Below are 12,285 nucleotides of genomic sequence, written 5' to 3'. Positions count from 1 at the left end.
CATTTCCAAGGGAGCTGAACACTTTTTGATATCTTCATCGAGATGTTGGCTATTTACACATTATTTCTGCAGTTTGGCAAGCAATTGATTTTTGCTCACTTTAAATGTTTGATGTCTTTCCATGGAATCCTTCATTAGGTGGTTTTTGTTCTGACTCTGACCCCTGCTGGTTAGGTCAAAACTAAGCACGTAACTGCTGGTTTAGATGAATTTGGAGAAACCGGTAGCTTAAATTCATTGTCTAGATAAGGTGCTTAGGTTTGTGGTGAGGAAAATAGAAATTTGCCGATGCTAAAGTTAATAGAAAGAAGATTAGTAAAATCCTTTTCAATTTTTTGAATTTGGTGACCAAATTCCTTTGTTTCCTTTGAGACTCTTATTTTTCCCACGGGGGTGGACTGACAAGGAGGGTTGATGCTATGGAAAATCACAACCCCAGTGTGTCTGATTTTATTTCAATGAAGCTTCACGAACACGCAGGGCAAATCTATAGTAAATTTAAATTGATGAAGAGTATTGCATAGTAAACCTGTTCAGGAGACAAAGCCAGAGTGTACTTGGTTGGATTCTCTAGTCTCCTATATAAATTCCTGAGGAAGGAATTCAGAGTGACCTGGTCTTACTCAGCTGAAACCAAGGGAAATAGGTCTCACAATATAAGATTTGATGCCCTTACCTCATGACTTGAAGGATTGAGGTAGAAGGAAGTTCCTTAATTTTTTGTAAAGGTCAATCACCCCAAAAGGCATCTATTACAGTAGAGGTTCAAGAGAAACGACCATGAAAAATTCAGGAGGAATTTCTGATTAAGATAAAATTGTAGTGAGAAGTTAATATTTTACCTTTGAGGCTTTTGGCTGACTTAGAGGAAATTTAAAAGGAAAAGGAGCAATTCAGATCTATCATTCCTTCCCACTGAAGATTCTGAAAGATTGGTGGGGGAAAAAAAAAAAAGTTTGAAGTTCGTATTAGGATGAGACCGTTAAAAGTGGAACAAACATATTGGCAAACATTATTTTGTTTCATTGATTTAATATTCAGAACAGTTTTTTTTTTATTTTTTTCAGAACAGTTTTATGTAGATACTGCTATAGATCTTTCATTTCAGGAAAGTCTTGTAGAATGCTTCGTGTTAAACACTCTGCAGAACGCAAGATGAATACGTCATCCTACCCGCTCTTGTGGGGCTTTTAGTTTTTTTTTTGGGATTCAAATAAATATACATATTCAAACATATAATTAAATAAAAAATATATATTCAAATAACTATAATTGAACTCTGGTATTTCAGAGGGTGATATTTTGATAAGAAGTTTCCAAAGTATTTGAACTAGACCGTTTTTGAAAAGTCAGAGGCAAACATGGTTTTGCCTTGTCATGCATAAGCAGAAGAAGAAAAGTAAGGGAAGGCAAGCTAGCAAGCACGTACAAGTGGGGTGGGTGTGTGTGTTTGTGTGTTACCCATAATACCTTTGGAATTCTTTCATCAATTTGCTTTGGCTTCCTCAGTTTTGACTTCATCTTAAACTTGATCCTTTCCACCATCATAAGATTGTTGTCAGCAGATTAGATCCTCCTTCATTCGGACCAAGTAGGATGGAGAGAGGTGTGTGTGTGTGAGAGATCCAACATGCTTTAATACTGAACAAGGATTAAAATTTCTTCCTGTCAGTTTGCCGTATTGTGTGGGCCCAATGTGGAGCAATCACTCTCTCAACTCTTAAGACCCTTCCCATGGGCTGGAAGTAGGACCCCCTTTTTCTGAAGGCTGAAAATACCTAAACTGAATTTGGGTTCTGTTAGGGAGGGGGAAAAACAAAACCAGGTCACAGTGGCTCTTGGGAAGGCTCCCAGCTATGTGCACTAGAGGAAGTGGAAATCCAGTTATGGATCGATGTTTATGCTACACTCAGTAGTTTACTGATCATGTATTGATCTGAGGTTGGTGTAAATTTTTATCATAGCCTTGCCATCTGGTTTAGCAGAAATGATTCTGCCAACAGCATAGAGATGAGGAAGGAAGACACAGAGCCTAGAAGAAAGGAGACGGGTACGTGAGGAAACCTGATGGGAGGCAGAGGAAATGATAAGAATGTGCTTGCTTTCTTCTGTATTGGAGAGAAACGTTGTATATCCTAGGGCTCTTTTTCCCCTAAATTTGTAACTATTACTGAACATTATATTTAGTTAAACATAAAGTAAAATTAGCATATCACATTAAGCAAATTTAGAAATTTCTTATATATTTGTGCAGAATGGCTAATTATTAGCTGCCTAACACTCCTCCTACAGGCAAAATTATAAAATTGCATCTTTTGCGTATAAAACCATGTAGTTAGTTATGTATGTTAGCTAAGTATTTATATTTTAAAAGTTTGCTATTTTGTGCCAAGGACTGAATAAACCCGTGGAGAGTTTTGAAAAGCTTTTGAATCTTTCTGCCTGCCTCACAGTGTGGTTCTGTCGTTTGAGTCAGGTAATATATTTGAAGCTACCTTGTATATTCTAAAGTGCCCTAGAAGGATGGTCATAATGCTGTGAACGTCTGTTTCATAAGAGATGTAATAGATTCAATTCACACCTTGAAAGAAAAAGATATGTGAAAGAGTAAAACAGAAAGGTCCGTATTTTCTGCATGTCCAGCGTGACCATTATTTTAGCATATCTTGTGTGCATGGCTGAGTCTAAATGGAATATAAATTACATAATAAATTCTACATGATGATAAATTCACTAGGAGAAAGTGCTTATATAAACGAGGCAGGATTTTAAGAATTCTAGCTAGACATGTACACTTTAAAGGGTTTTTTCTATAAATTTATTTTAAGAGTGAGTAGCAAGATTAATAGTTGCATTAAAAACAGGTAGAGGATCTGAATAGCTGTTTTCCCAAAGAAGACATACGGATGGCCAACAGGTACATGAAAAGGTGCTCAACATCACTAATCATCAAGGAAATGCCGATCAAAACCGCAGTGAAATAGATCACCTCGCATCTGTTAGGATGGCTATTACCAAAAAAGACAGCAAGTGTTGGTGAGAATGTGGAGAGAAGGGAGCCCTCATGCGCTGTTGGCCGGAATGTAAATAGGTGCAGCCACTGTGGAAAACAGTATGGAGGGTCCTCAAAAATTTAAAAATAAAACTACCTTATGATAACAGCAATTCCACTTCTGAGTATTTATGCAAAGGAGAAAAAAAAAACCCACTAAATCAAAGAGATAGCTGTACTCCCATGTTCGTTGCAGCACTATTTACCACAGCCTAGCGGCCTAAGTGTCCATCAGTGGATGAATGGCTAAAGAAGATGTGTGTCTGTATGTGTGTGATATACACACCCACATACATACACGCATATACATACACGATGGAGTATTATTTGGTCATAAAAAGAAGGAAATCCTGACATTTTAACAACATGGATGGACCTTGAGGGCATTATGGTAAGTGAAATAAGTCAGAGAAAGATAAATTACCTTCTGATCTCACTTATATGTGGAATCTTAAAAAAATAAAAAGCGAAAACAGAAAGCAAACCCGCCACTGAACACATGGGTATAGAGAACGGGTTGGTTCTGTTCTCTGTATGGTTGCCAGAGGTGGGGAGTGGGAGAAATGAGTGAAGGGTGTCAGAAGGTATAAACTTCCAGTTTAAAAAAAAAATCACCACCTTAATAAAAACATACTTTTCATTTTGGTTACTGCTGAAACACTACTTCTGAATATAGATCGTGCATCTTTTGAAATACATGAGCTGAAGTTGCATCCCCCCTCCGCTACCATCACCAGGGTGGGATCTTCTCTAGTGTATCAGAAACACTTCTGGAAGAACTTAGAATGGAGGTTATTTTTTTCGAATAACGTATTGGCCCATGAATCGAAGGAGAACAGGCGTGGTAAGCCCAAGCTGGCATATGATACCATTTCTTTATCTTGCTCCTCAAACGGAGCGGGCTCTAGGATTTACATTGTTCACAAGGTGTGAGCCAGTTTCTGAGAGATCATAGATTCCTGGGATAATTTGTAGAACAATAAAGTGAAAAAAGGCAACAGAGAGATCCAACTGGAAATAGCCGTAGAGGTTGTCTAGCTTAATTTCGCCCCCGTGGCGGAGTGTAGGTGTGGTTCAACTCCTGCACGGTGAACTCTCAGCCTCTGCGTGGGTACCCCGTGGCGGTGTCTCCCGTGACTGGAGAGGACCGCTGGTCATTGAGGTCAGGGTCACTGTGCCTTGTGCATATTAGAAAAGCCACCTTGCTTGTGCTAACTTACGTAAGGGTGTCCTTTTTGGGCTGATTCTGCCCAAGGCCGCCAACTTGTTGAGTTGGGTATCTTAGCTAGATTGCAAATGTATCTGCCCCTTTGGCCACATGCCTCTGCGCAAGGCATAAACCGCAGGGAGAACTGGTGAGCTGACATTTGCCTCCCTGTTATTTTTAGAGTCGATGCTCTCCTTTGTAGTAACGCAAAGTAAATGTGTCCCATCTTGTGGATAAGGCTCACCGAAACGTTTGAAACAGATACTATGTCTGCCCTCGAATCTCCCCTGCTCATGATAGGCAATTCCATCTCCTTCAGTCAATTTTGGTGTTAACAAAGCTGCTAGACCTTATCATGCTCACCATCATTATCGTGGTCAAAGACACTTCTCTGAATTTAGCCTCCATCTCTGCCAACTTGGGGCCCATGGGACTGCCTCGTCACCAGATAATTTTTTACTTCCCCTTTGACCCTGATGGAATTGTCAAGAAAGTGAAGTTTGTTGCCAACCTTTTGTTTCCCTCTTCTGATAGGATCATGAATTTAACTTTTGACACTTTTTGCCAAATCTCCTCTTGGAATTTTTTCTCTTTGGCCCTGTCTCCACTTAAAGCCTTCTCCCCTTGGAAATGCCTCTTGTTATTCTTGATCTTGCCCAGTACAATGCTAGGCAATTTGATAAAATTGAGTCACAAGAGATGCTAGTAGGCCAAGACATTATTTCTTTCCGATTTTCCCTGCATGTTAGTAAAAATCTGGATAATACCTGTTCACGCATCCTATCCAGCTATGGAGAGACTTCTGGATGAAAGTTTCTTTTTGTTATCCCTTAAATAATTGTGGATGTATATGGCCGATCCTGTTTCTAATGCTCAGATGTCAGAGTTAGAGCATTGTCTTTGGGGACAGTGAAGAGTCCTCAGTGGAAGTTATGTAGGAAAAGAATACGATTGAATGCCTGAGAAAGTCATTCTAGGGAGAGCAGGATAAAGGTTAAAGGGAGAGAAGAGACTGTCATGCTGCCCAGTTTAAAAAATAGTAGTGGCTGAATCATGGGTATTGGCTTGAGATGGGATGTGTTAGCAATAAAGGCCAAAACAACTGGTCTTGATCTTGGAGTGGTTGTGGAGAGTGAGGAGGGGGAGAGGCTAGGAAAGTAATTTTCTTATCTTGGGTAGCAAGGAATAGATGATAGAACACAAAGAACAATATGTTTGAGAGGCAATAAGAAGGTGGAAATGACAGATTCCATTTGGAGCTTGCTAAGGCGGAAGTACCTATAGGATAGGAGAGAAAATGCCATCTTATCCCATTATCGAATTTTGTCCCCAGACCAAGAAATGTATCTTTCAGTCCAGATCTCAGCTGATTTTTGCCTCTGCCTGTTTCCTCATCAACATTCAGCGTCAACCTCAAGACCGTACTTTCCTCCAGTCTTGTCTTCCTGAGGAAGTAATATTTAAACTGGAAGGTTAGGGGATGGGTGGGGGAAGCCCAGTACTGGGAGCTGAGTTCAGAGCCTTGTAAAGAATGGAAACTCCAAATTTCCTGAATAGAAAGGGCATAGGGTGTCCTTCTCCTCAGAAAAGGAAAGCAAGTGGAAAAAAAAAAAAAAAAAAGGTGAGTAACTTTTTGAAACTGCATTTGCCTAGCAGTCTACTTTTTATGTTTATTTGGAGTGGGATGACGTGAATCTAGCTCTTTCTGACTCCAGGGCCCATAATATTCTGTCTAAATACATACTCCAGTTTCTTCTACTGTATCTGAGTAGTAGTCCAGATTGTTCTCTATCCTTTTTGCCTATGTTATTTTTCTTTATAATCACTTATCACGATTTCATATTGTGTATTCAGGTTTTAAAATTAGTGTCTAGTGTCTGCCTCCAGAGTGTGAGCTCCCTGAAGCCAAGGATTGCATTCCTTTTGTTCATTTTCCTCATATGTTGTGATCAAGTTTCTCTTATCTTTTCTCTTTGTTCCCGGTCACTATCTTTTTTTTTTTTTTTTGCCTTTTCCAATGTCATTTTAAAAATCACCTTTCTTTGATAATGTGCATCAATATATCATCAAATTCTACCTGCAAGGTCAAAGAAATAGAATATTATTTAAAATTTGTCCTAAATAAAGGTAGCTTTTAGTCATAGCCTAATTTTAAAGCTAATTTTGTATTGGATTTGGAAAGCTCGACCAAGGGAAGCTTTAGCATAAAAGCAAGATTTATTAAAACTGATTCTCGGCATAAATATCTCTTCATAATGTCATGAAGTGTTTTCAGTGTGCATATCTATCTAACATTTTATTTTGTATTTTTAAGGTTGCAACTACTTGCTGAGGTTTATAAATGGTCAACACAATCATTTATGATGACTTAACCTCCCGAGTTTATTAATATTAATATTTCATACTTAGTTTTCTCATAGCTTTCTTCTGATTAGAATTTAATATAGAGAAGTTTTATTCATGTGAATGTTAACAGCATTTGAATAAGCTTTGGGAGAATTACAATGTAATGCCGCTGGATACAGAATGATTCTTTTAGACACCAAGACTAATAATTCTTAACAATATCTAAAAACATTGTAGGAAAAGCTTGAACCATGCTGGCACCAGGGACAGACAGGCATGAAAGATTAATGTAATCTTGCATATAATGATGCACATTCTTACACAAAAAATCCATCTGCAGTGTCATGTCAGTCAGCAGAAATCTTTGATGGGTGGATACAGCTGGGCTGTCTCTTCTGGCAACACTGCCCTAGAAAATGCTAAATGTGGTTGGGATGCTTGGTGCCATCTGCAGTGTGCCAGTTTATCCTGTCTCCACTGGCATTTACAATACTGCATAGGGCATCGTGATTGTAGAGACAGCGATAGGGAGTGACAGATTCATTTCCTCGGAGGATCCGGCTCTGGTGGGTCTGTGCCACCTTCCTCCTCGGCTTTGGGTCTGTCATCATTGGTGTTGGCTTGGCTTCATTATTTTCACATCCAGCTCCACCTCTTTTGAGTCTAGCAGTTCCAGATACACATTCTTCTAGTATGTAAATCTTACACTAACCTTTCAACTAATTTATTCATGTAAGGTTGCCAAAGCGATTTAACATTGACTGCTTGATGCCAGCTAATATGCCTTATTTCCAAAATACGGCTGCTCTTAGGCTTCTGATTTAAAGGAAATCTATCTTATTTATAATATCAGGAAGGGAACACTGAACAGACAGGCACCGAGATAAATGATCCGACTGCTACGTGTGGGATATCCCCAAATGACTTATGTAGTTGGAACAAATATATGACCCTCTTTTCCATAAAGCTATAAAACACGTCAGGCCAGTAACACTTAATCCTCTTTCCCATGATTAAAATATAAATATTCAAGAATAAATGTTGTTTTATGACCTAACCATATGTTTATCATATTAGTTTGCCAAACTAGTTAAAAAGTGTAGATCGTTGTTTAAAACTTTCACCTACTTTTTTTTTTTTTTTTTTTGGTTTTTGTTTTTTAATAGTCACAGAATATGAAGGGCATGCTCTGGCACTGCTTAAGGAATGTGAACTCCAGGAGTTTGATGGGTAGGTTATATTATCAATCTGTCTATGTCATATAGCTTATGTTATGAAATGTTTTCATTAGTTGTTAGCCACATATTTGGGACTTAAAAATATTTCAGCATTTGCGGGGTATGTGATTAGACTGTTCCATACACATCTATGTAATAGCAATTAATGATAAATATGGCATGGTCATCTACCTCTCAGGATTGGGCATAGGAAGACAAAAGGAGAAACCTGTAAGTACTGGGAAATCAAAGAGTATCACATTCCGCTGACCTAATGTGCATCTTTAGTCCTTCATTCTTGGCTCTAACCATGTTAGTATCTAGAAAAGAAATGATGGAGGGTCACATGATATAACTATTGTGATGCTCTTTTGCAAATTTATTGATAGTGCTCATAGCTGCCTACTGGTTAATTTGGCTGTGATTGAGGGTAAATATTTTATAAAAACAAATATATTGGGGTGTCTGAGTGGCTCGGTTGGTTAAGCATCGGTCTTTGGCTCAGGTTATGATCTCGGGGTCCTGGGATGGAGCACCGGGCTCCCTGCGCAGGGGGGAGTCTGCTTCTCCTTTGCCTCTGCTCCTTACCCCATACTCCCCACTTATGTTCATACTCTCTCTCAAATGAATAAATAAAATCTTTTAAAAATATGTAAATATTATTTCCAGTATAAAAAAAGATGCTAATTTTAATTCTTTTATAATTTAGTGGCTACTAGTTAAGTGTGTTATCCACACTAGACATTGGAAACTGTTGCTTGCAATACATTATTATGTAGAAATTGTTCACTGTCATCAAGCACTGGAGGCAAGTGATGTACTCTAATAACCATTTTTAAAAAGTAGGCAAATCAGTTTGCTAAAGTGATGGATTGATGTGTAAGACAAAAACATTATCTTAGGGAAGGTTTTTCCAAGGGTTGATATTTCAGGGTTTTAAAAAGTGGCAAGCATGTGAGTTATTTGTGTCACACGGTGATGGGCCAAAAACAAAATATCAGGAAGGACAGTTGTGTCTTTGAACTGTAGAGCGAAAGACTTTGTTCTTCCCAAAGAACTATTAGAATATTTTAGGAAGGAAAGTGATGCAATCAAAATGGAGCGCTAACAGGGTAATTTTCCCAGAAATGCTTAATATTTTTTGATTAAAAAAAACAATATTAGTGAGTTAAGAAGAGAGTTTGATAAGTAAAAACCGAACTTTTCAAAAAGGAATCTGAGAGGAGCAAATCTAGATGGCAATGTTATATAAATATTGAGGATGAAGAATATGAGGTAGGAGATTACTTAAAAGCTTTATATTTAAAGCTAGACAGATTGATTAACAGGCTACATTTGGCAAATTATCTTGTAAGTATACAATTTAAGAAAAGTAATTGGGGGAATAATCATGCCCACCAGCTACTGCATTAATACGCTGCATAGTCCTGAAATACAGCTTGTGAGTATGTAAGTGTGGCGGTATTGCAAATAAGTCCTTTCTTCAAAACGTGATTATATAAATAATGAGGATAACAGATATCATACATATTAGACCTGGCCTTGCCCATCAGCATTTTGAAGTGTTCCACCAAATGTGGTATGTATAAGTTCCACTGGTAATTATACTGTGTAAGGATCAAGAAGAATTCTGCAGAAGGGTGCCTGGGTGGCTCAGTTGGTTAAGCAGCTGCCTTCAGCTCAGGTCATGATCTCGGAGTCCCAGGATCAATGCCTGCATCAGGCTCCCTGCTCAGCAGAGCGTCTGCTTCTCCCTCTTCCTCTTCCCCTTTCCACCACTGTGATTTAGCTGTTTCTGAATTCCACAGCATGCTAATTTATTTAGGACTTATAATAATTTAAAAAATTTCTATGGAAAATCTATTTTCTAAGATTCCTTAAATATCTCATTAATTTTCATGGGCCCAGTTTTTCTACTGGAAGCTGGGAAAACTTAGTAAAATGGTTATTTTAAATCACTCCACTTGGAATTATGTAAATAAGTATATGGGGAGAACAATGGAAACATAGTTTCTTTAGACACTTTAGAAGAACGGTGCTTTGTACAAATTTTGGTTTTTAGATTCCACATATGTGTGAAATCATTGTATTTATCTTTCTCTAACTTATTTAGTATAATACTCTCTAGGTCCTTGCGTGTTGCAAATGGCAAGATAGAACAGGTTGGTGGTTGCTGGAGAGGAGGAGGTTTGGGTGGGTGAAATGAGAGAAGGAAATCAAGAGGTACAAGACCTCCAGTTATAAATAAGTCGTAGGAACATAATGTACAGCATGACCATTATAGTCGATAATATATAGCATATTTCCTGGTTTCTGAACTTGTTCAAAGAGTGGTTCTTGGAGCACTTTATGAGGAATAGGTACAAATGATTCAAGGTTGGGATCAACTACCCCCCTGACTCTATGGTCTTTTGATGAGAGAGGGGATTCCTTCAAGAATTTGGGCCTGAAGCATTTCTGCCTGACTCAAGTGGAGCTATTGATAGGGTGGGATTGAAAGGTTTTTAGACACAGACTAGAGAGTTTAAGATCCAAGAAATATTTTGTGTATACTATTTAATAAAGCAAAGTGGTTTAGTTACTGTTACTTAGCACGTAACCTAAATGTTACTTGCTAAGATTAGGGATTTTTAACGAGTTACATATGTTTGTTTCTGTGAAGACATATTGTGACCAAAAAGCAAACAGGAACACATCTATCATTACTCAAGATGGCAGTTGTGCAAATCCACTGTGTTCTAGTGAACACTCAGAGACCCATTGCTAAAAATTGTAGGAGTGTCACTTTTTCGTTTGCCCCTGATTTTTACTATGCATCATTAGAAAGTTTTGTAAAGGCAAAGAAAAGAGTATTATAAGGTATAGAGACTCGAAGTGGTAACAGTTGAATTTATAAGTGTGGACATGGTTAAGTTAATCTATGCTCTTATGAAGTTATAAACATAATATTTTCTCGGTTTTGTTTCAAGGTTTTTTTTTTTTTGATTTGTTGAATTACAATTTTTCCTTTCTTTTTAAAAATTGCACCATTACCTAGACCCACACTGACTCAGATATTATCTGACTACCATTGACATCTGATCACATTGACCACATTATCTGTATTACTAAATCAGGCATTTAAAATTTAAAAAGCACCTGTTTTCAAAAAAGAAAACGTTTAAATCAAATCCTAGTGACATATTAAACATTTCAAAGATGATATTGGCTTGTGGACAAAGAAACACCAATTTAAAAATTATAGAAAGAGAAATTTTATGAAGAGAAGTAACGTATTGGCCTCTAGTTGTACTTTTCCAGACAGAATCATTGTATTTGGAGTCATGGCAAGAAGGAGTTTACTTTTTCTGAAAATATAAGATGTACCATATGCCAAGGAATAGTTACTCTAAGGTTCATGTTTTAGTGTAACTCTCAAGTGTGGTTATTAACACATAATGTTGTGGGTGTTTGTTTGCTTTGCCTTTTCTTGTGACATCCAGACTCTTGTGATATGTTTGCATTAAGTACATCCCTCCGGTTGAGTAACTATTCCTGGAGGTGATCTTGATGATACAATAGTTATCAACATGAGTATATTTTTTTTCTTAATGCATTTCATCCCACAGTGATTCCACTGGTAAACTGATTTTCAAAATAATAAACCTCTCATAAGGTGATTTTCATTAGGTTTCACATATAGGAAAGGATTAGAACACATGGAATAGTGGTAGTGCAGTCTCTAAGGTGGAATTATGATGTTTCCAGTCCTTCTGTCACTTATTATGTAATGACCTTGGACAACTTATCTAATCTTTCTTTGCCTTAGTTTCCTAACTTGAAATTGAAGGTAAAAGTATCCATTGCATATAGTTATTGTCTAAATTAAATGAGTTAATACAGGAGAGTGCTGAAAACAGTACCTGGTACATAGTGATTATTCACCAAATGTTACTTGATGGTTGTAATTATAATTTGTTAAAGTTTGAAAGTAAAATAGAAGGTATTATGACAAAAACTCAAAGGCTTTTGTAGCAGAGTATGTTCACAGAGGAGCCATCTCTATCAATTCCAGGAGACACTATGCAGGATCCCAGGGTTTAGATGTTGCCATACTAAGTGGAAAAGCCAAGTTCTTCTGTGCCAAGTTAGATGTTTTGTTGGATGACTTTATGTGCTCCTTTTAGATCGCACACACACTCTAGCAGGTAGGAAAGGGCATGAATTTGATCATTACAATGAAGTTCGTTGAATGTTTGCAAATCTCCGTGATATTTGAAATCCTATAGACAAGGTTCACATCAAACCTTGGTTTCTCCACTTATAAAGATGAGGCTAATGCCTGCTTTGCAGAATTCTTAGTATGTAATAGAAAAGAACCAATGTATTTTCTGACATAAAGTCAACCCTCAGTAGGTACAGTCACTTCTTTCTGAGTCAGTGGCCACATTAGGTACCCCTAGAACCACTTCAGACATCAAATG

At 37.6% G+C, this 12,285-nt stretch overlaps 1 protein-coding gene across 4 annotated transcripts in view; it reads left to right on the top strand.

The window, feature by feature from the left end:
* The window catches only part of CERKL (ceramide kinase like), a 130,897-nt gene that overhangs the window by 77,935 nt on the left and 40,677 nt on the right, over positions 1 to 12,285 (top strand). For all 4 annotated transcript variants that reach the window (XM_038585023.1, XM_038585025.1, XM_038585026.1 and 1 more), the window contains exon 4: positions 7,772 to 7,835. In XM_038585023.1, coding sequence (XP_038440951.1) covers positions 7,772 to 7,835 — 64 coding nt within the window. The remainder of the gene's footprint in view (positions 1 to 7,771; positions 7,836 to 12,285) is intronic.

This window comes from Canis lupus, chromosome 36 (assembly GCF_011100685.1).
Source record: "Canis lupus familiaris isolate Mischka breed German Shepherd chromosome 36, alternate assembly UU_Cfam_GSD_1.0, whole genome shotgun sequence".
Taxonomy (NCBI): Eukaryota; Metazoa; Chordata; class Mammalia; order Carnivora; family Canidae; genus Canis; species Canis lupus.
This window is presented reverse-complemented; position numbering and strand designations above follow the sequence as displayed.